A 26,402-nucleotide genomic window follows, 5' to 3' on the forward strand; every position below is an offset into this window, starting at 1 on the left:
TTTAAGTTAAACACCCACATTTATTAAATCCAGACTGTGTTAAAGGGCGGCGGTCTGGGAGGAGGGGGATGGTCGCGGGACGAGGGACAAGATGATGGATGGCCATGGGCATCCCAGAGGGGCCCTGGCACCTCCCCCGCCTGGCCCACTCCTCGGCAGCACTGTGTGGGCTTCACCATGATTCCCAATGGTGCTGGGCTGGTGGGGCAAGACGGCTAGAAACACAGGACCAGACAGACAGACGGTGCTTCCACAAACCATGTGCTCTGGCCTGCCCCAGCCCCTACACCACGCGCTGGGCCCTGGTCCAAGGGGGGCCCCCTGCCGCCCCGGCCCGATCTGTCCAGGGGAAGGGCAACAGGGAAGGGAGGCGAGGGGCCCGGGGCAGTGGGGGCGGTGGTCACCAGGGGCCGGAGTGGACGAGCAGGACCAGGAATGGTTAATCCCTTTTCTTGTCCTCTGCTGGCTTTGGAGGGACTTCCTGGGGCTCGGTGGTAGCAGAGCTGGCCTCTTGGGTGGGCTTGGCAGGCAGGGGCATGGAGGCCTCTTCCCTGGTGGCAGCGGTGGTGGTTGTGGCGGGGGCAGGAGTGGGTGGGGGTGGGAGGGCCCCTGTTGCTGTCGGGGCCTCGGCCACGGGGGCAGCTGCTGTCGGGGCCTCACCGCTCATGCCAAACTCGTTCACCCGTGTGGGGTCGACGCGGTAGATCCACCGTTGGTAGAGGTAGATGAAGAAGACCACATCTGGGGGTGGGGTGAGGGAGTCAGTGTGAAGGGAAGGGGCCCACCCGGCCCCAGCATCCTGTGGGGCTGGGCTGGGGTAGTCCTGCAATGAATCGGCTGCGCCTCCTCAGACTGAGTCCCCAGGCAGGGGCCGGGGCCAGGGCACCTGCCTCAGCCCACGGCCCTCAGTCCTGCCCATGCCTAGCTATGGTGGAAGCCTCCTGCTGTCCCACCCACCTGCCTGCCCACAGGGCCTCACCGTCCCGCAGGCAGCCGATCCGGTACATAACGGGCATCTTGATTACAAAGGCGAACAGGTCATCGATGAAGGTGTTGAGGGCCTTGTAGGTGAGCATGCGCCAGGGCAGATGGGCCACGGACTTGAGCTTGTAGTTGATGAAGAGCTGGGGTGTCATGGTGATGAAGCCTGTGGTGGTGGTAGTGAGGGGACACCCGTGAGCAGAGGAAGGGGCGTCCTGACCCCTGACCTCTCTGACCTCACTTCTAGCCTCCTTCCTCTCACTGCTCCAGCCATACTGGCCTCCTTGCCACTTCCAACCCCCAGGCACATCCTACCTCAGGGCCTTTGCATGGCTCCCTCCTTGGCATCTTTCAGGGCTGTTTACATATCATCTCCGTAGACGTCACTCTGACCACCCTCTAATGTAAACCCCTCACTTCGGCCCCTTCCCAGCACCTGTCACATGCTGTGTCGCTTGTCTGCTTGTTTTCTCTATGGGTTCCCGAGGACAAGGACTGAAATGCACCATTCATGGCCTCCCGGAAGCCCTCCCAAAGCCCCAGACCGGACCAGGCATCCCTTCGAGACCCCCATGTGCCACCCCTGCCCACCCTGGGTTGTCCCTGTCTGGGGATGAGTCTGTTCCCCACACTGTGAATGCTGGGCTCATGTGCTCACTGCCGAGTCTCCAGCACAGCCAGACTCCAGACTCGGGTGGAGGGATGCTGGCTGAGCACCTGCCCTAACGGGGTGCCGGGCACAGCACAGGCCTGCTCACCGAAGGTCAGCAGGAAGCCATAGAGCATGCTGAGCACCCAGGAGTACCAGCCCTTGTGCTCCAGGTACAGGAGGCTGTAGACAGCATAGCAGCCGAGGAGTGGGAAGAGGATCCACGACAGGTACCGAAACGCCATCTGTGGGGCACAGAGTGGGGCTGGGACCCAGCTCCTCAGGTCCCACCTGGCACCCCTGCTCCCCGTCCTTACCCACCCACACCTGGACGGGCAGGCTGGCCTGGGGGAATTTCTAGGTGGCCCTGAGAACTTTGGATTTGGCTAGGAAGTATACATGGCAGGCCAGTGACACTAGAGGCTGTGACAAAGGTCATAAAGCATGGGTTCATCAGTCAACAGGCAGATGCCCTGGCCCCTCCCACCCACTGCCCACCCCCCTGGGTCCCCAGGAGTGTGTGGAGCTTAGAAACCCTCCCTGTGGCCCACTGTGGGGGTCACTCACATCATCATAAACTTTGGTTGAGGACTCGACATATGTGGACTTGTCTTTGAAGGTTGGACGGGGGAACAGTCCTGCCACCTTGTGCTCCCGGTCCAGCTGCAGACAGGGAGGGAGGCCGTGGTCAGCTGCCATGATGGCTCCTGCCCCCCATGCCTGTTCCAGCCCCTGCCCTTCCCCACTGTTCCCAGTTCCCCTGCCCCACGTGTGACCTGAAAAATCCCCTGGTGTGAAAATCCCCTTGGTCCTGGGAGTGCGGCAGGCGTTGGGAAACTCCCGGGGGCCAGCTCCAGGGTCTGGCTTACCAGACAACCCCCATCCCAACCCCTGGCTGCCCCCAAACGGCCTGGCAGCCCAGCCTTACCCGGACATCCATGACCTTGGTGATCTTCCAGAGGTCGATGAGGACCCCGATGAAGACGCTGACCTGCACCACGAAGTTCGTTTCGTTGTCCAGGATGTAAAGCAGGACCACAAAGGACTGGAAAACGCCGAAGAAGACGGAGCGCACGGACAGGCCCTCCAGGGACTGCCGGCTGTTCCAGAACTGGATATCTGTGTGCGGCAGTTGAGAAGCAGGGAGGTTGAGCCAAGCCCCTCCTGCGGCTCCCTCAGACCCCACCCTCCTCAGACCCCCCATAGAGGTGCAGGGTAAGCCAAGGGGGAGGGATTCACACCCCTCCCCCTCCCAAGAGGAGCCTCTGCTTCTCAGGGGCCACCTAGAGCAGCCGACAGGCAGGACCTCTGCAGTCCTCATGTCCAGATTCCCCCTCTCCCCCACCCTGAGGATGTAGTCCCTTGATTGGTGACGGTGATTGCTGCCACATCCCAAATGCTCACCACCCTCCAGGTGCTAAGGGCCCGTCAGAGAAGGCACTTCCCTGAGGCCTGACAGCCTGGCCTGGTAGAATATGGACAGAAGCTGGGACTGTGTGACACCAGACCTGGCCTGTCTACCCTGGTGCCAGGGCACTGCGCCTGGGAAGACCTGGGACACATACTGCAATACCTCTTCCTCCAGCCCACCGCCCGGAAGCCATGAGGGAAGTGGCCGACAGACACCTGGGGTATGCACATGGGCCCCAGGCTCTGGTATCCAACTGCAGTTCCTTCTGGACCCCACCCGCAGGGTCCAGGTCAGCCCCTTTCTGAGCCCTCACCAGCCAGGTGGGGACAACAGCACCGTCTGACCCTGCCGGGCTGAGCATCCAACACCTACGGCCACAGGAGGCCACCCACCACAATGCCTTACAGAGGCGAAGCCAGGCCCATGGTGACAAAGGGCCAGCTCTACACTCAGTGAGTGAGGGCTGTATACCCTGGTGGCCTACCCTGCTCTGCTTCTGATTCTGGAGCTCCAGCAAACTTGGCAGACTCCCCTCTTCCCCATCAGACCCTGAGATTTGAAGGGGACATTCCCAGAACCCCCCCAATCCTGACTGGTCTGAATGGGTCTAGAGATGGGGTTCTGGTGGGGGCGAGGGGATCCGAGTCCTCCTCCAGACCAGGGAGGCTGCAAGCATGGGGTGTAAAGCTGGGCTCGCCCAGGGCCTGCACCCCTGCTGTGTGACCTTGGGCAACTGACCACTCCTCTGTGCCTTCATTTCTCATCAGGAAAAGAGGGACCCTAGCCAACCCAGCTTACTAGGCCTCTGCTCAATTTTGACATTACAATCTTCTAGAAGGTAACTCAATCATGACATATTGTCTGAATAATAATAATAATAATAATAATAATGATAATATTCATTACTACTGTCACTTCCAGAAGCTGTGGAGCAGCAGGCCTCCTTCAGACTGGGGTTCTCTAGGGAAAGAGTAAATGGCCAGCAGGGCCTAGAGGATGAAAGTGGGTGCTAGAGCCGGCTGTCTCGGTCTAAATCCTGGCTCTGACAATTGGGAGCTGTGTGACCGTGGGCAAATTACCTAACCTCTCTGAGCCGCTGCTTCCTTACCTTAAGTGTGGGGTTAACAACAGGCTTCCTTCCTTATGGGGCTGTAGCTGCAAGGACTCAATGAGCTAACTGGTGAGGGCACTCAGAACAGCACCTGGCACGTGGCCAATCTTCCTCAAACCCTGGCCATCACCACTGTTGACCTTTGGAACCTAGGGGCCTTCTCAGGACAGGGCTGTCAACTTCCCACTCTGGTGGGCCCCGTCCACCCAGCCCTAAGGGGCCTTCCCCAGCAGGCAGCCTGCTGGGCAGGGTGATGGGAGCAGTTATGGGGCTTCCCTGCTCCCAGGCTTGGAGTTCCCCTGCTCAACCCCTCCCCCAGCACCACACCCCACAGATGGGAGTTTCTGAGCTGGGAGTTTTGGGGTCATCGCCCTCACCAGTTCACTAGGCCTCTGGAAAATGGCTGAGAGACCCCAGGTAGGGGGAGGACCTGTGGGAAAGGAGGGGCAGAGGGAGGGGGCAGGCCCTATCCCCCCGCCAGGTACCCTCCCGTCCCTAGCCCCATGGCCTCTCATAGGCCCCAGGGTCCCACCCCTACCGTTCTTGAAGGCCAGGAACTCAAAGACACTGTGGACTATGGACACGATGATGGTGAGTGCCAGAAGGTAGGGGTTGGTCTCTAGGAGCGCAACCTGGGGGTGGGGTGGGGGAAGATGCCTGTGAGCAGGACCCTGCCCTTGCCAGGGGGCTGACCCAGGCAGCACCTTTATCAGCCCACCCTCTCTCCTCCAGAAGAACCTGCTGACATTCTCTACAGACCTGACCCCTGGGGCTGCTGCCCCCAGAGGGAGAGCATGTGTTGGTCAGGAGAGCGGGGCAGAGGTGGGCAGATGGACATGAGAGAGGCAGGCCAGTGATGGATGGGGGAGAGGAGAGAGAGAGAGAGAGAGAGAGAACAATGGGAAGAGAGGCAGAGTGACCACAAGGTGAGGGGACAGTCGGCATGAGGAGCAGAAATCCAACATGGAAGATAACCCCAGGCAAACACAGCCGAGTCTCGATGTCACAGACACAGGCAGAGAAAGATGGAGACACCGGGAGGTACTCAAGGACACAGGGACAGAAAGCAGAGACATCGAGTCAGGGCTCAAAGTCAGGGAGAAAGGGGCCATGGGACAGGAGCAGGGAGGACAGGGCCAGACCCGGAGGCCCGGCCAAGGACACAGAAAAGCTGTGACAAGGACCACAGGGGCCTCGGACACAGGATCCCCAGCATCAGCCAGGAATAAAGGTGGGGAGGGGCCTGGGAGGGAGTGAAACCGGCCCGGGGAGCACTGGCCAGGTCCCCGGGCCACCAGCCTGGCCTACTTCCCCTTCCCGTCCTGAAGCCCAGGAAACTGTCGGGAAGACCCACCGTCCGCCTCACCTTCACTGAGTCTTGCTCCTCGTCTGACTGCTCATACAACTCATCACCCAGGAAGTTCCAGGGTGACCTGGTGCTCTGGGCAGCGTAAAGCTGCCAGCGCCAGAGCGAGAGCGGGCAGAAGGAGACGCGGAGCGGCAGGCTGGCCAGGCTCTCATTGATGGGGTAATAGTCCTTCTGCAGATTCCAGTAATCGTTGAAGTAGATGATGGGGTAGTAGTCGCCACTCACGGCGTCGAACTTCACGTCTGCGGCACAAGGGGCAGGGGCACTGCTCAGCCTGAGCTGCAGCCACAGGCACCCGTATGGGTGGGGGGCCCTTAGGTCTCCCGGAACAGAGGTGGCAAATTCAGATGGGGTCCCCTGACAGAGACTGGAAGACGGGACGTTTTTCGGCTGCACCATGAGGAATCCAAAGGGCCACGGGACCTCAGTGGAGGGGACAAGGTAGGGAGGGCCGGGAAGGCCCCAATGCAGGGGACAGCTGCGGCTCAGCTCCAGGCCACGGCTGCCCCACGGGTAACCACATGTCAGGGTTTTGTTAAAGTCAGGAATCTGGGTTTTTAAGTGATGCTGCCCCAATTTCCAAAGTCAGCCAGTGATGCACTTTTTTAAAAACAGCTTGTGGGCTGAAAGAGACTTGTCTACAGACTGGTTTTGGCACACTGGGTGTCAGTGCTGGGGTGGAAGGGGAGTGTCTAGGGAGAGGTGAGGCAGGGCGGGGAGCTTGGGGAGATGTAGACCCAGTCACGTGGAGACCCAGGACACAAGGGAAAGGCCTAGTCAGGAGCCCGAGGGGCTGGGGGCCTCACACTGGTCCAGCGGTGGAGGCACGCTGCCCTTCACCCATGGCGTGTGGTCATCCACAATGTTGATGGTGATATTGGGGTGCCAGTGGGAGATCACCTCCACGGGCCCATAGTCCTCGGCCCTCTGAGGAGAGATTGGGGGGGGGGTCAGCCTCAGAGGCACCTGCTCACTTCCTCCTGAGAGCTCCCGTGACAATCACGACAGCAGAGTAACCATCACAGTAAATGTCGGCTGAGGGCTCACACTGGCCAGCCCCCATGCCAGCCTTTACAGACCCCACCGCCCTGGACTCCCAGCCAGAGTAGAAAACGCAGGCCTGCAGATCTGGAAGGGACTGTGTGCCAGGCTGCAAAGGGGGCCCCACATGCAGCCTCCACACTCGGGGACCTCATGCCTGGGACCACCTTGCAGAGAAAGGCTCTTGGCACCCAGCACGGGTTAACACCCTGGCGCCCCCAGCCCGCCTGAGAAATTCCTGCTAGAGCCTCAGTATCAGTTCCTACTCTGTGCCACGCTGAGCCAGGGCCCTGGGCCTGGCTGCCTGCGTGGGAATCCCACCCGGCTACTCCTGGCTATGACACTTCAGGCAGGTCTCCCCATCGGAAAGTGGGAATAGTGAGGGGACCCACCCTGCCCAGAATCCTCCCTGCTCCCTGAGAGGTAGCTCTGCTTCCTAATCCCGTTTCCAGAGAGGGAAACTGAGGCTTAGAGAGGTGAGGAGACTTGACTGAGCCTACACAGCGGCTCAGTGGTGGTGAGAGCCCCATGGCCTGGCTGCTGGGCTGTGAACAGCAGGACGCCCCCAGGACCTGACAGCTCCACTCATGTTTACCTTGATCATTTCAGGGTCAGCTTCCGTCTCCCCCGTCAACAGGTTCTTGGTTTTCTGAAACCGCCGGCGCTTGTATTTGTTGATCACTGTGGGAGGGGAGGAGGCAGAGGGGGTGGACATGAGACCTGCAGGCCCCTGGGAGATCCAGACCCCAGACCTCTGGGCATAAACAGCGGCTCACTGGTCTCCCGGCTCCTACTCTTCCACCTGCTAACTGATGCTAATGGTGACCGGCAGCCTGAGCTATCTGCCTTCTCACAGCTCCAGCCCCACTTTCCCCATCGTTACAGTGACACCAGCACGCACCAAACGGCTCTAGGCAGAAGCGCTGCATCTGTTCCCTTTCGCCGTCCTGGGCGTGCCCCCTCCAGCACATGCCTCCAATCCAACCACAGCTCCCACCTTCAGGGCCCCACACCAAGCCAGTCATGGTATCCCCTCCTGGATGACTACAGTCACCTCCTCACCGGCCTCCTGGCAGCTGCCCTTGCCTCCTATGGCCTTCCCGCTACAGGGCAGCCAGGAACGAATCATGTCCTCCCACTGCTTCCGCAGTGGGAACCACATGGTTCCTGTTGCCCCCGCTGCCAGAGCAGGGGTCCTGCTATGCCCACACACCCCGGCCTCTCAGCCCTCGCCCCTCCCACCTTCACCTGCCTCACCCCTCTCCTCAAATGTGCCAACCTGGCCCCTTTGGACACGCTGTTCTGTCCTCCTGACATGTATCCACCATGGCTGGCATTGCCCTGGTTGGCTCCTTCTCACCTTCCAAGTCCCCCTTCCACAGGGCTTCCCTGCCCACCCCTCAAGGAGGCCCCCAGGCATGGTTCTCGCTGCTTCCTTCACCACATGCCATCACTGCCCCCAATTCACCTGCCCACTGGTTTACCTGTCTGCTGTCTATCCCCTCAACCAGTCTGAGAACCCCAGAAGGATTCGTCTTGGACCCTGACACATCCCCTGCACGAGGGTGGGCCCCTGGGAGGGACCTAGTGATGACCGATAGAATACATGAACATAAACAGGAGGGCTGAGGACAGTTCCAGAGAAAGCCCAGAGCCACCTGGGGGAGAAATATTTTGGGGCTGTGAAATACGTGCAGCCAGGAGTGGCCCTCACACCTCCTCTTGCAGAGGCCTGGCTGGCCACAGGCTCTCTGCCACCCTGCCCTGAACCATGTCACGACTTGCCAGGTAGAAGGGGCCGATGCTTGCGTGTGCCTGATCTCCCCACCACTACCCTGCTTGGGTACTTTTCAGCTCTTCCTTACACTGGGACAAAATGCAGCCTGCCCTTCCTGTGACTCCTCCATCCTGCCCCCAAGGGTCAGGGAGAGATGGGAAAATGGGGAAGTGAGCTGGCAAAGAACAGGGCTCTGGAGTCACATCCCAGCTCATTCTCCTATAGGCTGAGGGATGTTGATGAGCTCCGTCATTTCCCTAGGCCTCGGTCCCTCCTATGGGGAATGGGGATAAAAGTCCCACCTCTTCTTGACTGGACCACTGGGAAGTGGTTCTCTGCTCTGCCCAGCCAGGCAGAGAGTCCCTGCATGTCACATTTACACAAACCACAGGGCCCAGATCCTGTTCACCCACTCAGAACCAGGGCTCAGGGCTTCTGGATTCTATACAGGAGCTCTCGTTCAAAAACACTTCCGGGAGTGAACTCAGTTAGGGTTTCAGCCTAGGGCCTGCTGTTTTTATTGTTAACGCAAATATCATCCCATCACTCCTATCATTTTTAATGCATTTGAGACCTTGCCCCCACGTCCAGGGGGAACAGTAAACACCCAAGGGTGGGCATCCTAAAGAATAAATTCCAGGAGGACATGTCCTGCTGCTGTTCCACACCAGGGAGAGGCTGTCTAGGGAAGGGAGGAGCCATGCCCGCCCGGCCCCGGGAGGGCCTGAAGGAAGAGGCACAAGAGACAGGCTTTGGCTCACACAAAATGGACTTGGCTTCTGTGAGGAGGAAAGAGGCCCCTCTTCTCAGAGTTAAAGCTTCTAGAACTGCACCATCCAAGATGGTTGGTCACTGGCCCCATGGGGCTGCTGAACACAGATAACGGGCTGATCCAAACAGACGTGCTGGAAGTGCAAACCACACACCAGGTTTTGAAACTTAGTGCAGAGGAAGAAACAGAAAGTAAGAGAATCTCGTTCAGTTTTTATACCGATTAGATGTTGAAATGACAATATGCTGACCTCAGTATTATCACTAACGTTAATTTTATGATTTCTTTTAGTTTTTCTTTTAATGTGGCCGCCGGAAAACTTAAAATTACTGGCTGGCATATCTCTAAGGGACAGTGCTGCTCTAGAGTACAGATTGCTGGCCCTTTGGGGAGAAGGGCGCTGGTCTGCTCCCACACTCTCATTCTTCGCCCTGGAGTTGGCAGGTGGCCAGCTCCAAGTCTCTGCTTCAAGGGGTCCCAGCTGTAAGGCAAGCCTGGGTGATCCTGGTGGGCTTTCCAGGTCCACTGGCTGCAGACTCTGCAAATGCCGACATCTGCACAGTGAGTATGAACACGACCTGGCCATACAGCAACACAGATCACCAAGGACAAAACCACAAAAAACTACTAGCATCAACGGAGGTAAACAGGATGCAAGCGAGCAGCCATACACTGGGTCACATGCAAGGCAATCTCTGAGGCGTCAGGCACATCTACCCCAGACCCCTGACGAATCCCACTTGTGGGGACATGTCCATGGGGACAGCCCCTGCAAGCCACACCCCCTCAGCTTGCCTCTGCCTGCATCTTTGCAAATCCTGCTACACGGAAGCCAGTGAGTGGAACACCCTGCAGAGCATATTCCAGACATGCTCCCTTAGAAAAGCGCTCAGCACACAAGGGAGGGAGGGGATGACACACGACTTTTCCAAATTAGTTTTGGGGACCGACATAGAGTCACCAAGTTTCTGTTTCATCCAGTGTAGATAATAACAAAACAATTATCCTTTGGGATATTTTTGTACCAAAAGAAGTAGGAAAGACTTAACCTACATGAAGAGAAGTACATCTGTTACTGTGCCACACAAAACAGCCAGATGGATTGTCACCAAACCCACAGGCACAATAAAATAAAAGCGAGATGGATGGAGCACGCAAAAATACGTTACACTGGGACAAAATGCAGGAAAACAGGGCTTTCTGAGGGAGCCTTCTTCTCCAGATCTGCTGAAACTCAGGTACGGGGAGAGTCCTGTGACTGCCAATCAGGAGACAGTGGACTCAAGGACAAAGACACAAAGAGTGAGCAAAAAAACGCCAAGATTCATTAACCTCATGGAAAATGAAAAGTTGGACAGGAAGGAAAAACTAAACTATGTTTGCTGTGTGGTTGCAGATGTAAATAAGAGTCACATACTTAAATCATCTGCACACTGAATATTAATCTAATCAAATTATGTTCCTGTGTTGGGATTTCCTCTTCTAGAGTAGGAAGTCAAGAGACAATGTCTAAAACTGAAAAAACCAAGAGATTGAGGTCTCAACTTGTTATTGGGAGCCTCGGGGATTAAGTAGCAGAAGAAACGGCTAAATGCACTTGAAAGCAGTTGCCACTGAGGGTGGGGACTCAGTGAGGAGAGGAAGGGGGAACAGGAGACTGAGGAGTTTCACTGTTTGGTTGATTATTTGAATTTTAAACCATACACAGTTGACCCTTGAACAACATGGGTCTAAACCGCACAGGTCCACTTCTCTGTGGATTTTTAAAAATAAACACCTGTACTGTTTTTTTTGGAATTATTTACAGGAGCATGTTATCAGATTTTATTTTTATTTTACATAGATCCTATGTATGTAGGGGCATTTATTTGATCATTTATTTATTGACTCATTCAGTCACTCAAAATACATCTGTTGAGCCCCTCTACTGGTACTGTTTCTGATCTGCAGTTGGGAGTCCACAGATGCGGAGGGTGGATGGTATTCACTGATCTACACCATTTTATATAAGGAACTTGAACATCCGTGGATTCTGGTATCCGCGGGGAATACTGGAACTAATCCCCCACAGATACCAAGGGACGATTAAGACTTGGGGGAATAAAAAATTTATACATGGGCCTGCTCCGTGGCTCAGGTAGTTGGAGCGCCGAGGTCGCCAGTTCGATTCCCACATGGGCCAGTGAGCTGCGCCCTCTACAGCTAAGATTGTGAACAACAGCTCTCCCTGCCGCTGGGCTGTGGAGAGCAGCCGGAGATCGGTGTGAGCTGCCCAGCTGCGGTGAGCTGCCATGGGCTACCGTGTGCGGCCATGGGCTACCGTGTGCGGCCAGGAGCGGCCAGCAGCCCCCTGTGAGCAGCCAACTGACAACTGGTGACCGACTGCCTCAGCCAGGGGGAGCGCAAGGCTCATAATACCAGCATGGGCCAGGGAGCTGGGTCCTACACAAGTAGACTGAGAAACAACAGCTTGAACCGGAGTGGGATGGGGAAGCAGAAGAGGGGAGAAGGAAAACAAAAATTATACATGAATTTTTCAGCTGCGCAGAGGGCCATCCCCCTAACCCCTGTGTTGTTCAAGAATCAACTGTACTTGTAACAAGAGATTTAAAAAACAAAAAAGTAAGACGCCCTGGGCAGAGAAAACCTGTTTCAACGCAAGGCTGTGTCGGAAGTCACAAATGGCCAGCCCTGACCTAGGGCTTCTTGAGGGTCACTCGCAGTCCCAGGGGTTTGTTCACCTGATTGGGATTCTGCTGGTGGGCACCCAGCCCCAGCATCTTACCTTCCAAAATGAAGGGCACTGCTCAGAGGTGTGTGTCTGGGAACCAAGAGCTCACAGCACAGCTATGTGGGACCCACACAAATGGGCCACCTGGGAGCTGGGTACGGTCCCACAAGACACTCCAAGGGCAGCACATATGTGCTGCACCCATTCACGAGAGCTGGGCTGACATATGCGTTAGAGGTCACACTGGAGTCTCCCTCTGCTCATTCAACCAACCCATCGTCCATTCAGAGACTATTCTAGAGTATCAATGAACCCATCGTCCATTCACAGACTATTCTAGAGCATCTACTTCTCCCAGGCCAGGTACTGTACAAAAGCTGGCCCAGTCTTTTCCCCTTCGAAAGTCTCTTTGTCCAGTGGCTCTTTCTAAGCCCACTGCTCTCCCATCCGCGTGAGGGGGGTCCACAGAGGCACAAAGGGGGGGGTCTGTCAGTCCCAGCCTCCCCGGGCTCAGGGTTCCTGCCTGCCCCTGTGGTCCTGGGATTAGATGCCCGGCACCAGCTGGGGTGCCCAGGCCCTGGCCACCTGAATGGTGGGTCTGGGATTTGGGACCTGACTTACTCCGAGACATGTGGACCGTGGCAAGGCGGCGGTACAGGGCCTTCTGTCGGGGGTCTGGATGGAAGCCACTCTTGGTGAAGTAGACGTGGATGTAGATTGAGCCATTCTGCTGGACGCTCTGCAAGGCAGGCCAAGAGGGAGAAGGAAATGCTAAAGCCTCTCACTACACATGCTCCCAGCAGCTTCCCCAGCCCCCGTTCTCAGGCTGGGCAGGCAGTGTAGGTGAGCAGTTAAGAGCAAAACACTGGAGTCAGAGACTCAGACGCGGATCCCGGCTCTAGCAGCACGAGGTGGCCTCAGGCTTCCTTCACCGAGCCTCAGTGCTCACCAGCAGGATGCAGGTATCAGAGCTGAAAGCACAGCAGTGTTGTCAGAATGATCCCAGAGCACCTAGCAGATCACTCAGGCAGAGTTGGAACTCAGTAAATGTCAGCGACCTTAATTCATTCAACAGTCAAACAGCAGGGACCAGACCCTACTCCAGGCACTTCAAACGGTAACTGACTAATCCAATGGGTACACATTCCTGTAACACACGCAGGGGTAGTGTTACGTTATTACCCTCATTTTCCAGATGAGCCAACTGGGGCTCAGGCAGAGGGGTTACGTAATGTGCAGCGAGTGAGTGCATCCGAACCCCGTCTGTGGGCTCCTCCGCGGCTCTGCCTCCCAACATCTGCCCGTGCCTTTCACTTCTGTCTCCCGAGGAAGGGGCACTACACTCTCTCCCACCTGGCACAGATGAAGACACTGAAGAGGGGCATGGGGTAGATGGCAAGGGCATCTGAACCCTCTGTCTAATCTTCATGCAGAGCTGGGATTCACTTGGTCATCCTGCATCCTCTTCGCTTCCCTGCCTTTGAAGCCCATCGCTGTGTTCATGTTTTTTTGTATTTTATGTTTTTTAGGTTTGAACATCTCGGTGGACCTAGCTGGCTGGGTAGAGACCTACCTGCAGGGGTAGCTAATTCCTAGAGATAATAAACAACTCACCTGCCCTTTTAGTATGCAAACCAACCAATCCTAAGTCCACAACCCCATTCACCCCCTTCAGCTACCTCTCACACACCAAGCTGCCGTAATCACCGGGAACCAGGTACCAGACAACTAGAGACCACCCCTCTAGCCCAGAGCCCACCAACATTATCCAAACTAGCCGGTCCTAAGATGTTTCCCTGCCCTGCTTTGTCTTTCCCGTGGAAACCCCAACGAAGTGTGTGGCCCAGGTTTCCCTGCTCCCCTAGCTCCTGCCCAAACTGATGCTTCCCCACGTGGCCCTGTGTGGTATGGCGGGCCCCCTCTTCCCTGCAAATGTAAGTAATAAATTCTTCTTCTAGTGGCATTGGCCTCTCCATGTTGCCACAGTCACCTCCATAAATTAAAATCAGGTGCAACTGAGACACCCTCCTACCCCAAAGCTGGGAAGGAGGGTCAGATCAGAGTCCTTGGGGGAAGTTCTCACTGCCTGGCTGCTGCCCCTCAGGCTAACTGGGACCTCAGGGAGGAGCCAAGGGGCTGGGCATGAATCTTGGTGGGAGCCCCCCGTCAGCACGGCTTAGCCTGTCTGCCTCAGAAAGACTGCGTCCGCACCCTGCGTCCAGCCACCCTGACTGATCAAAACAGAGACAGACAGAGCAGACATGGAGACCCGCTAGGGGGAACTGAGAGGGCAGCAGCCCCAAAGGAAATGTCAACTTCAATGATTCAGCAGATTCACTGATTGCTCAACATTCACTGATTCTTCACCCAGCCCCACGATGAGCAGAGCTGGGGACATAGCAGTGATCAAGACAGTCCCAGCCTTACCCTCACGGGGGGTCACAGTCCCGTGGCAGGGGGCGGCGGGGGGGGGGGGGAACAGATCCATGTCTAGAAAGGGACAACCCACCAGAGTGAGCAGGGCTTGAGTAGGAGAGCCCAGGGACGGTGGCTGCCTGACCCTGAGTGTCAGGAAGGGCTTCTTGGAGAAGGTGGGATTTGAACCTGGGGCTGCCAGAATCCCAGGCTAGATAGCTGGAGTTCAAATCTCTCACTAGCTATGTGACCTTGGGAAATTCACTTAACCTCTCTGTACCTCAGTGTTCTAATCAATCAAATGGAGATATCCATAGGGTTGCTGGGAGATTTCCACCAATTGCCTAGCTTGGAGCCTTGCACATAGTAAATGTTAACTTTTGTTTTCAAACTGGGCTTCCTGACATACTAGTGATGACTAGACACCCCCGAGGACGATTACTAATCTTTCACTGGTTTAAACCACAGATTTACACAACCCTGGGGGTTGTTGGAAGGATCCTAGACCAATTCCAACTCCATTCAAATGGAGATGTGGGGAGGCCAAGGCCCAGAGACCTCAGGAACCTGCCTGTGGCCACACAGCATGTGAACGGAGGCTACTGCTAGGCTTGAAGTCTATACTCTAGATTGCGGGACTGGGAGATGGTTCAAAGAAAGTCCCTTCAGTGTGAGTTGAGCAGCCTTGGGGACAGAAATGAGGAGGTTTTCCCACCTGTGGAATGTCGAGCTCAGCGAAGTGCTCGTAGCAGCCATCTGAGTTCTCGCCGCTAGTCCAGTCGCCATACACAAGGTCATGCTGCTCCCAGAAGAGTGCTGATGTGGCGTTGAAGTCTGTAAAGTGCTCGTGCTCTGAGATGTACACGTGCAGGTTCTGTTAGGAGAAAGGGTGAGCTGAAGGCTGCTCCTAAGAGCCTCTGAAGGTGGACAAAGTGCAGATGAAGAGCTGTGGCAGTGGTCAGCACACTAATATGAACAATTGTGTGGGGGAAGGGGAAGAGGGTTAACGGAGAGTAAAGTAGCATCTGGAAGAATAAGTTTATTTTCTCTTTTCTCATATTCCTATCATGTCTCTCCTGGTCGAAGTCTGTGACGTCTTTGAACAAAAACTAATTGAAGAATGGCCAGCTTGGCAATTTGAATTTGGGGTTAGAGAGGATCAAGACCTCCCTGCATTCTCCCTTCTCGGCCCCCTTTTTTTTTAAAAAAATATGGAACACTTCACGAATTTGCGTGTCATCCTTGTGCAGGGGCCATGCTAATCTTCTCTGCATCGTTCCAATTTTTAGTATATGTGCTGCTGAAGCGAGCACCCTTCTTGGCCTCTTATGACCTTCCTGGTCAGAGTTCTGCAGGCTTATGGATAAAGCAGTCAAGATATGCAGGAGGGTCAGCCGGAAAACACAGGGGAGATGGGGAAGTCTGTCCTCTGAGAACCTCGCCTTTCTCAGGTCCCTGTGGCTCTTCTTTGTCCAGAGCCCCAAAGGCCCCAAGACAAAGAATAGCTGAGCAGCGGTCACCCTGCGGACTAGAATCCCAGGAAACCAGGAATCCCAGGGCTGCGGAGAACCACAAAGGGGGGAGGAGCCTCGAGGCCTGGGATCTGAACCCTTGCTGTAGATGCTGCTGGTCCCTGGCCCTCAGTTCTCCCTCACGACTGCCTCTGCCACGCTCCCCACCCCTTCTCAGTCTCTCCCATCCTTACCCCTCCCCTGCACAATCCCCTTGCAACTTTTTTTTTTTTAACTTTTATTTATTTTAAGTGTGTTTTTGTAGGACCCATCAGCTCCAAGTCAAATAGTTGTTTCAATCTAGTTGTAGAGAGCGAAGCTCACAGTGGCCCATGTGGGGATCGAACCAGCAACCTTGTTAAGAACAGCGCGCTCTAACCAACTGAACTAACCAGCTGCCCTCCCCTTGTAACTTTTAAAGTCTGAATGTACTTTTGAAATAAAATATGTTAAGGACTCTGTTAAGACAGTTTTTAAGCAGCTGAGTGATTCCTTGGATGTCCCTCTCACCCAGACACAGTGCCATCACACCACCAAAAGAATTTGCCTTTTCCTTATGGGTATTGCTTAAGTGACAGGTTTCATGGGTTGTGGATGGACCCAGAGTTCCTCAGCCCCAGATCTGTTCACAGACCGGACAGTGACCACAGACCGGGTCACTGCCCATGTCACTCGCCCACACCCACCCGAGGGCTCACCTCCAGTCTCTGGCCTCCCAGCCGGCACTTACCATTAAAGTGTCTTTGGGGAACAGGTTGCGGCTGGCGACGCGTGGGGCTCCTCCAGGGCCTACCTGGTCCTGAGGGGCCTGCCCTCGGCGGAACCAGCTGCTGATGGCCCAGATGATGAAGATCCTAGGGAGGGAAGCAGGGCAGGTGGTGAGTTCCCAAGCCTTTCTTTCCAACATGGACCCACCTGACCTCCTTCTGGCTCAGCACCTGCTAGGGCCTGACCCAGGGCTAGTGACCAAATAGGGAGGGTCCCTAACAGGGCCCTGTCTGGAGAGAGACCCCAGATGCTACTGTCTGCTGTGGGGGGGGGGCGTGGCACTGCCTTGGTCTCCACACAGATCCCCGAAGCTGAGTCTTCCAGGAGCTCCTGGTGGCCACAGGGCTATAGGGGCCTGGACCCTCAAAACCTCACACATAGGAAACTTAATATCTCAGTCCCCTAGAATCGCAAAGTGAGACAATCCTAAGAATCTGGAATCCCAGCATTTTAGAAGCACAGAACCTTATAGAGAGCAACATTTCAGAACTTCAACTGAAAATGGAAGAAGCAGATAGTAAGTAATAGGTTGTCCCAATTTTTAGTAGCAACAGGCTAGGTTATTGACACCAACTCTCCTGTTGGAAACAACTTGGAAAAGCTTGATAAAAATAAACACATTAAGAATATCAGTATTAGTTTTATACATATAATTATATATCTTCATATAGCAAAAATACATACTGCTCAGATATGTTCTCTTTCATGTATTTTTAATCGTTTACATATGAATCTATGTAAGTGTATATTCTTAAAAGCACAGAAGGAGCCGGCCCAGTGACTCAGGCAGTTGGAGCTCCGTGCTCATAACACTGAAGGCTGTGGGTTCGATTCCCACATGGGCCAGTGGGCTTTCAACCACAAGGTTGCCGATTTGACTCTTCGACTCCCGCGAGAGATGGTGGGCTCCTCCAAGACTGAACACAGCACCATGAGCTGAGCTACTGCTGAGCTCCTGGATGGCTTAGTTGGTTGGAGTGCGTCCTCTCAACCACAAGGTTGCCGGTTCAACCCCTGCAAGGGATGGTGGGCTGTGCTCCCTGCAACTAGCAACGGCAACTGGACCTGGAGCTGAGCTGCGCCCTCCACAACTAAGACTGAAAGGACAACCACTTGATTTGGAAAAAATCCTGGAAGTACACACTGTTCCCCAATAAAGTCCTATTCCTCTTCCCCAATAAAATCTTTAAAAAAAAAAAAAAAAAGCATGGAAGATGGATGACTGAAGCTTTACCAGACAAAAATGGAAAGAAACATTGGAATCCCAAGAAGCATAGGGGCACCAGAAGCTTCTTTTTGTGAAAACTGAGGACATTTGCTAGGTATTTCGATAAGTGATAGAAATGCTAGCCCAGGGCCCACGCAAGGTAACCAGAGACCAACCCTGCGAGGAGCTAAGAGCCCACAGGGCTCCACACACAGGACGAGGGGAAGCAGGTATGGCCCATCTCCCCAGAAGTCGCACACATGGTAGGCATGGCCGGAGCCTGGAACCTGGTGCAAGGAGACCCTGGACCGATAATGCCTCAGGCAGCCAGTGGAAGCAAAGCAAGTCCTCTCTGGAGGAAAATATGTTCATCCTGGACCTGAAATGATTTCTATAAATAATTTTTCAAGTATAATGATCAACACCCAACCAAAGATAAACCAGGTGCACAAGGAAACAAGACACTAGGAATGAGAATGAGAACCAGTGGAAACCAAAAACAAAATCAAAACTCAGAACCACTGAACTCTGAAGTTCCCGAATTTGTTATAAAACCCTCAAAATTTGTATTGAGCGAGTTTCAGAAGTACCATACTCGGAATAATATAATAGAAAAAAACAAAGCAAAACAAAATGACTTCATCTTAGTTAAAATAAATACTGTAGAGTCATTTTCTCAATTCACAAAATTGAATCAACCTAACATTACACAGTCTTAGAGGTATCTCCAGGACACGCTGTTAAAAGAAAAAGGCAAGATGAAAGAAGGAGCACAGAATGAGTCTACTTCTGTGTAATAAACTATTTAAAAACAACAAACCTGGGCTGGGGAGACGGAGAAATGGGAGTTTATGTTTAATGGGGAAGATGAAAACGTTCTGAGATGGATGGTGTCATGTGATGATAGCGCAACAATGGAACTGTACACTTAAAAATGGTTAAAATGGGGGCGGCCAGATGGCTCAGTTGGTTAGAGCGCGAACTCTGAACAACAGAGTTGCCGGTTCGATTCCCACATGGAACAGTGAGCTGCGCCCTCCACAACTAGACTGAAGACATCGAGCTGCCGCTGAGTTGCCAGAGGGGCAGCCAGGTGGCTCAGTTGGTTAGAGCACAAGCTCTCAACAAGGTTGCCGGTTCAATTCTCACGTGGGATGGTGGGCTGCACCCCTTGCAACTAAGATTGAAAATGGTGACTGGACTTGGAGCTGAGTTGTGCCCTCCACAACTAGATTGAAGGACAACGACTCGGAGCTGATGGGCCCTGGAGAAACACACTGTTCCCCAATATTCCCCAATTAAAAAAACATTTTTTTTTAAATGGTTAAAATGGTACATTTTACGTTATGTATACTTTACCACAACAAAAGGTAAAAAACACCCACCTCACCCTGAAAGCACCTTTCCATTGACATAAAAGCAGAGAAAGGTATGAAATGATACACATCAGACTTTAAAATGGATTCCTTCGCGTTAGGTGAGCAGGGGAAGGCAGAGGGAAGCAATAACAAAATAAACAAAAAGCTTCAAAACATAATACTGCCTTAAAAAATTCTGCATACTAAAAACAGCATGCAGATGAATCAATACGTAAAAGGAGTGTCACCAATACTGTAATGATAAATGACAGTTATCTTTAGGTGATTTTTACTATTTCTTTATGTATTTTTTTAATGAACAAAATAAAAGCCCCAAGACAAAACTATTAACAGAGGATAGTTGTTTCCCAATATCTATCCTTCCCTTCTCCCTCAATAAGAAAACTCCTAAATTTTAGGTGGACTTCTTGACCACCTAGAATAGAGACAATTCCAGCCTCGTTTACACCTGGGTGTGGACACAAGGTAACGTTCTGGTCAATACAATGAAAAACGTGTTATGTTGGGCTTTGGGGAAGTGTCTTTAAAGAGAAAGGATATCTCTCCTTGACTTCATCTTCCCTCCTAGAATGTGGATGTGATGGCTGGATCTTCAGCAGCCATGTTAAGCCATGAGTATTAGGGGCAAAACCTAGCAGCAGTGGAACAAAAAGCAGGAAGGAGTCTGGGTCGCAGAAGACTGCAGAATCCCTGTCTGCCTAGGTCCAGACTGATATATGACAGAGAAATAAACTTCTATTGTGTTATATTAGTTCAGGTCTTTCAGATACAGCAGCTGTACAATTATTAAATGAACAAGTACTAATTACAGTGTAAAAAGCTATATAGCAAAGAGGTTAAATGCCCACCTTGCAGCTGCACTATCTGGATCTGAAGCCCAGCTCTGCCACTTACTGACTGTGTGACCTCAGGCAAGACTCTTAACCTCTCTAGGCCTCTATTTCCTCCACGGTTAAACGGGGATAACATTACCTAGCTTGTAGGGTTGTCTACAAGCATTAAATGCATTGAGATATAGATATATATGCAATGATATGTGTCATCTACAATGGAGTCTGATACATACTCAGTAAGTAGAAGTGTTAGTTATTGTTTGTTATTTTTATTATCGGAAAAAGGTATACAAAAAGCTCTAGGACAGAAAAACACTAGGAATTCTAGTGAGGGTGGGGTGCCTCCCTGCTGAGCCCCAAACCATGCTGAAGGGCAGGATCAGGCACAGGGACTTGTCTCTGCCCGTAGAAGCCATGGAACCCTGGAGTCTGAGGACCCAGGGGCCATGGCCCAGCTGATCCTCCCACTGCCTCCCCAAGAAGTCCCCGAAGCACAGGGCTGGGGAAAGTCTGAGGACCCCTCCACCTCCAAGAGAGGCTCCCATTTGAGTGAAGACACAAAGGGAGAGTTTGGGAGGGACGTCCTAAGGCACCTCTGCCCAGGCTTAGTGTATGGCCTGAGTGGGTCCCAACCCCTCTGGACTTCTGGGTCCCTTTGTGTAAAACGAGGCCGACTGGACCAGACCTTTCTAGGACTCCATATCTCCAACCCCTTGAAGAACATGTGTGTACCCATATTCCCACAGCTTTGGAGACCCTCGGAAAGGCCTCGTAGACACTGCCCTCCATCTATGCATCCCAGGCCAGGAAGCCCGGTCTGAGGACACCAAGCCTACAGGGGACCGGCCCTCACCTGATGCTTTTCAACTTTCCAGAGTAAGTAAATCAAAGAGACTTGAAATCGTCTCTCCTGCCTCAAATAGGTATTACTTTCAGGGGTTCAAAAAAATTTTAAATATATGACAAGACATATAATGAACACTCTCCCTCCCACCCTATCCATTGATCTACCCAGTTCCCACCCTATCCCCCCTCTCCAGGTAACCACTGGTGTAACCTGAGGATGTGGGTGAGAACCACAGACTCTATCCCCAGTAAAGGTCATTTTAGTGCAATCTGCTTGAAGCTTCAGGGAGCTCACAGACCCCTGAAAACAAACCCTGAATTCCATTTTAAGAACTCCAGATGAGACTCTGATCTGATGTTTGGTGCCACCTGGTGCCAAGGAACGAGCAGGAAATTAGCCTACACTGTGGTTATATTAAAAACGCATATCTGAAGGAAGTTCCTTCATGTACTGATGTGGAAAGATTTCTAAGATATATTGTTAATGAAAAAACAGGCTGCCTCTTATGTAAAAATAAAGGGAAAGATAAAAACAATCTTTATTCAGAGCTGCTTGAAGCATGAAAAAAGAAACTGATACATAAGAAAATTCTAAGTCTCTACTGGACATGGGGGGAGGAGAGGAATGGAGAGAAGGGACAGGGGCTCCACAGTTGAAGAAGCTTGGGGTCCATGTCAGAAATGATGTACGAGTGTCTGGGCTGAAGATGCAGCTTCTCAGGGTCCGGTGACACTTGGAGGACACCAGGCAGGCGGGCTGTCCCCCACTAGAATGTGATCAGTGACTGCATCGAGGATTGTGGGCTATTTTTGAGCTGTTTCTCTTTGTATTTTCTAAGATTTTTTTTTTAACACTGAATAAGAGCAATCTGTAAAGCAACTCTGAGCGTGTGCCAGCTCCTGTACCCCCAGTTGACACGATTCTCATGGAATCCTTCTGATGACCTGCGAGCTAACTGTCAGGATTCCTCTCTGAGGTGGAACATCAGGAATGAGAGGAGCCGTCACCTGCCCAGGGCACATAGCTCAGAGGTTGAGGGGCTGAGATGGCAGCGCGGGCTTGCGCTCTGAGACATCTGATGCTACCTGCCCCCTCAATTTCAGTAGCTGTTTCCGTTTGAGACAAACAAGCTGCTCTCAAGTTTTCTCTATTTTGAACAATTGTCTGGGGCCATCCTGACATAATGTCATTTAAGGCCAGTTACAGATATGTTTATAGGATGACCACCGATACGTTATACTTCTTTGTTTCCTTCTTTATACTCTTCTGCATTGTTTGAGTTATTTTATTTTGTACAATAAGCACGTATTATTTATAAGTTTAGGGCAAAAAAACTAAAAAGATAGCATGGACGAGATGAGTCGTTGCCCCCCAAAAAGCACTGTCCCGTTCTTCCTCAGGAATAGAACCTCTGCTTTTCAGCATGGTGCTCGGTTTCCCAAAATAAAGACCACACTCCCCAGGCTCCCTTGCACCTGGCCATGGCCGTGTGGGAACGTTCTAGCCAAGGGGATGACTGTTTTAAACAATTATGTCCTATAATTCATTATAGCTGATAAGAAGAGGAAGTGCCTGACTACATGGCCTGGTCTCTTGACCATTTTATGAAAACACCTCTCCAGAAAGAAAAAGAAATGCCCATTTTGCAGACAGGTAAACAATAGCTCAGAGCAGAGAAGGGACTGTCAGGTCTAGGCAGGCAGGGACAGAACCCAGCCCCAGGTATATCCCCACAACCCCCCATGGGGGTGGAGGGGCCTCAGCCAGAGGCCGGGCTTAGCGAGAAGGCAGGCCCTGTGTTCCCACCGCACAGGAATGACGACTGTATGAATCCACATGTAAAAGGATCACCACCAGCCAGTCACAAAAGGGCAGACAGTATGACGCCGCTTAAACGAGGTACCTAGGGCAGTCAAATTCATAGAAACAAAAAGTAGAATGGTGGGTGTCAGGGGCTGGGGGGAGGGGAGAACAAGAAGTTAATGTTTCATGGGGGCAGTTTCAGTTTGGGAAGAGGAAAAAGGGGTGGAGCTGGATGGTGGTGATGATTGCGCAACAATGTGAATGTACTTAATGCTGCTGAATGTTACACTTAAAAATAGTGAAGGGGCGTCCAGGTGGCTCAGTCACAGCTCGAGCTCTGAACAACAGCGTTGCTGGTTCGAGTCCTACATGGGCCAGTGAGCTGCGCCCTCCACATCTAGACTGAAAAACAATGACTTGACTTAGAACTGATGGGTCCCAGAAAAACACTATTCCCCAGTATTCCCCAATAAAAAAAAAGTTAAAATGGTCAATTTTATGCAATGTATATGTTGTGACTGAATTGTGTCCCCCCAAAATTCATGTTGAAGTCTTAATGCTCAGTACCTCAGTGTCTGTATTTGGAGACAGAACCTTTAAAGAGGCGATTAAGGTAAAGTGAGGTTATTAGGGTGGGCCCTAACCCAATAGGACTGGTATCCTTGTAAGAAGAGATTACGACACAGACCCCTGCAGACAAAAGACCAGGTGAAGGCACAGGAAGATGGTCATCTACAAGCCAAGGAGAGAGACCTCAGCAGAAACTAGACATGCCAACACCTTCATCCAGGACTTCTAGCCTCCACAATTGTGAGATAATGAATTTCTGCTGTTTAAGCCACCCACTCTACGCTATTTGTTATAGCAGCTTTAGAATATTAATAATGTGATATATTTTAAGACATTAAAAAAACAAACAAACAAATATATGGTGATGGAAGGAGAACTGACTCTGGGTGGTGAACACACACTGTGATATATAGATGATGTATTACACAATTGTACACCTGAAACCTATGTAACTTTACTAACCACTGTCACCCCAATAAACTTTAAAAAAAAAAACACCAGAAACCCTCTACCATACACACACACACACACACAGGGCTCTCCACCACTCCACCAATACAGTAATGAAGGTCATCAATGATTTTTCCCTTTCTTCTTTATGCTTTTCTTATTTGAACTGTTTTCAATTCACAAAACCAAAGCCACATCTGCTCACCTGAACAGCACGCCTTTGATGACCTGCCAGGCGTTGGGCGCTGGCTGGGGTGGTGGGTTCTGGGGCTGGGTCTCTGCTGGCAGGTCCCTCCCGATGCTGCCATTGCTGGTCACCTGTAGGGAACAGAGGCCAGGATATGACCTGAGGCACCAGGTGTGTATTAGGCACCAGCCCAGCACAGGGATGAGCACACAGCTGGCCTAGTCCAGCCTGGGGTGGGGGGGGTCAGAGAGGGGACGTTAGAGCTGAAACCTACAATATCACCAGTGGTCAGTGCACTGGAGGTGATGAGGGAAGCAGCAGGTGCAGAAACAAAGGTGAGAAACACAGGCTGCCTCTGAGGCCTGTCCATTGCTCCATGGGGCCAGAGCCCAGGATACAAGCAGGTGACTATGGGGGACCATGCAGAAGGGGTCACATGGGAGGTGCCAGATTCTGCAAGGCTTGGGTGATCTGAAAGGTCCTTCCCCGGGTAAACAGTTCCTGAGGCCTCCTCTGAGGCAGGCTCTGAGGCAGGAGCTCCTGAACCAACAGGCGAGACAGACGCAGAAAAACACAACCAGAGCGTGAACCGTACCCTGTGAGCCACACGAAGGTGTGTGTAAGGAACACAGCACACACTACCCTGTGAGCCCAAACTATGAACGTCTCCGTGTGGCAGCCAAGCAAATGGAGGCTCAGGGAGGCTAAGCCACTTGTCTGCATCACTCAGGAAGGACGATGGCAGCAAGATGACAGGGAAGTGAGTAGGCCTGGGTTTCCAAGAATCTGCACTCAGAAATAGAAGCTCGGAAACAGAATTTCATGATGTCAAGTTTGGAAGGGCCCGAGATGGGGAAATTATTCCCGCCCGTCTCCTGGCACCTGTTGACTCCCCGACCGTGCCCTCTTCCTTCCTCCCAGCTGTCCCCTCCTTCCTCGGCCTTTAAGAGGCAGAACCAGGACTGTCGTGGTTACTGTCAGGTGGGAATATCACCCAGCCCAGGCCCAGCACAGAGTAGGGGCTCAATGAGCACCTGTGGAATCAACACATGCTCCCTGACGGGCTTGTCCCGAGTACCCCGGCCACCCCAACCTACCCTCCCCGGGCCTCCACTGCCGAGGCCTTCCCTGCCACAGCCCCGAGCCACTCCTCTACAATGTCCTCTTCTGCTGGCCTTGAAAGCCGCAGGAAGCAGGGACAGAGCCCCCATCCCACCCCCCATCCCAGCCAGATGGGGCTGCCAGGGAGCTGAGGCCAGCATTTGTTGAATGTGTCATTTGTCACCTCCTGTCCCCTTCACCAGCCAATAGTGCGGGACAGCACGGGGGTAAAAGGTGGGGACTCAGAGGTCCGATAGACCTAGGCTGTGGGCCTGGTCCCGGCTATGAAATCTCGGTCACATCACTTCCCCTCTCTGACCCAGGGGCCAGGCTGTGAAAACACTACTGTAGTATGTTTTGTTTAGAAAAGATTTCCTTCATGTGTTGATAAAAATATTTCCTGAGCACCTACTATGTGCCAGGCCCTGTGCTAGGCGGTGGGACCGGTGGTGGCGACACAGTTCTGGGCCTTGCCCTCCCAGAGCTCAGGATCTAGAGGGAAACACACCTGCAGAACAGTAAACAGGATAATTAAAAATGGTAAACAGGAAAAGTGCTCTGGATAAAACAAGCAGGGACAGGTGACAACAACAGAAGTGGGGGACAGGGCCCCACTTTGGACTAGGGAGGTCAGAGAGGCCACCATAAGGGGCTGTCTTTGACATTAGGGTGAAGGGTGTGCTGGGGAGAGGGAAAGGTTCAGGGAAGGGGTCGGCCAGGGGGGCGGGCGACATTAAACAGGCATAGGGTCCCCTCATTCAGGGCTGGCCTGGCTCCTGGGAGCACTGTGGGGGGAAACGACAAGTAAGGGTTTCCAGCAAGTCTGAGCTGATTCTGGGTCAATAAATGGAAGCTTGAGGCCAGGCCAGGATATGAACCTGAACCCACATCTGGCTGCCTCCCAGGTCTGTTCTTTTACCCAAAATGGTGGACAAATTGGCTGGGAACCCTCCCACAGAAATGCAAATGAAAACCGCAATGAGATGTCACTTCACTAGGATGGCCATTATCAAAACGATGGACAGTCACACGTGTTGGCGAGGGTGTAGAGAAACTGGAATGGTTGTACATTGCTGGTGGGAAAAATGGAGCTGCCGCTTGGAAAATATGGCCGATGCTTAAAAAGTTACTGCCGTACAAACCAGCAATCTTACTCCTGGGTCTCTTCCCAAGAAAAATGAGAACATACGTCCACATGGAAGGTTTTATGCAAATGTTCATAGTAGCATTATTCATAATAGGCAGAAACAACGCAAATGTCTTTCGGTGAATGAACAAACTGTGATGTACCTGTACAATGGAATACGACTCAGCAATAAAAGGAACACTGCTGGGCAGAGCGACTGCAAAAGAAGGGAATGTTCGGAAGGCATGGAAGTGTTCTCAGGCTGCACTGTGGTGACGCTGGTACCACACCACTGCATAAATGTACTAAAAGCCACTGAACTCGACGCTGACAACAGGTGACCGTTCCAGTATTTAAATTATA

General features: G+C 52.6%; 1 protein-coding gene and 1 non-coding gene across 2 annotated transcripts in view; both read right to left on the reverse strand.

Moving 5' to 3' along the window:
- The window catches only part of CLPTM1 (CLPTM1 regulator of GABA type A receptor forward trafficking), a 29,442-nt gene continuing 3,040 nt past the window's right edge, over positions 1 to 26,402 (reverse strand). The window contains exons 2-14 of the mRNA XM_019754877.3: positions 23,831 to 23,943; positions 16,499 to 16,622; positions 14,973 to 15,131; positions 12,464 to 12,581; positions 7,158 to 7,243; positions 6,328 to 6,448; positions 5,519 to 5,763; positions 4,691 to 4,784; positions 2,559 to 2,749; positions 2,198 to 2,293; positions 1,740 to 1,875; positions 980 to 1,147; positions 1 to 741 (exon numbers count right to left, since the gene is read on the reverse strand). Coding sequence (XP_019610436.1) covers positions 440 to 741; positions 980 to 1,147; positions 1,740 to 1,875; positions 2,198 to 2,293; positions 2,559 to 2,749; positions 4,691 to 4,784; positions 5,519 to 5,763; positions 6,328 to 6,448; positions 7,158 to 7,243; positions 12,464 to 12,581; positions 14,973 to 15,131; positions 16,499 to 16,622; positions 23,831 to 23,943 — 1,953 coding nt within the window. The 3' untranslated portion in view covers positions 1 to 439. The remainder of the gene's footprint in view (positions 742 to 979; positions 1,148 to 1,739; positions 1,876 to 2,197; positions 2,294 to 2,558; positions 2,750 to 4,690; positions 4,785 to 5,518; positions 5,764 to 6,327; positions 6,449 to 7,157; positions 7,244 to 12,463; positions 12,582 to 14,972; positions 15,132 to 16,498; positions 16,623 to 23,830; positions 23,944 to 26,402) is intronic.
- LOC141567750 (U6 spliceosomal RNA) lies at positions 15,463 to 15,570 on the reverse strand. Its single transcript, XR_012490579.2, has one exon. It is a non-coding gene; the product is annotated as a U6 spliceosomal RNA (small nuclear RNA).

This window comes from Rhinolophus sinicus, chromosome 8 (genome assembly GCF_057876585.1).
Source record: "Rhinolophus sinicus isolate RSI-liver-muscle chromosome 8, RSI-T2T, whole genome shotgun sequence".
NCBI classification, from domain to species: Eukaryota; Metazoa; Chordata; class Mammalia; order Chiroptera; family Rhinolophidae; genus Rhinolophus; species Rhinolophus sinicus.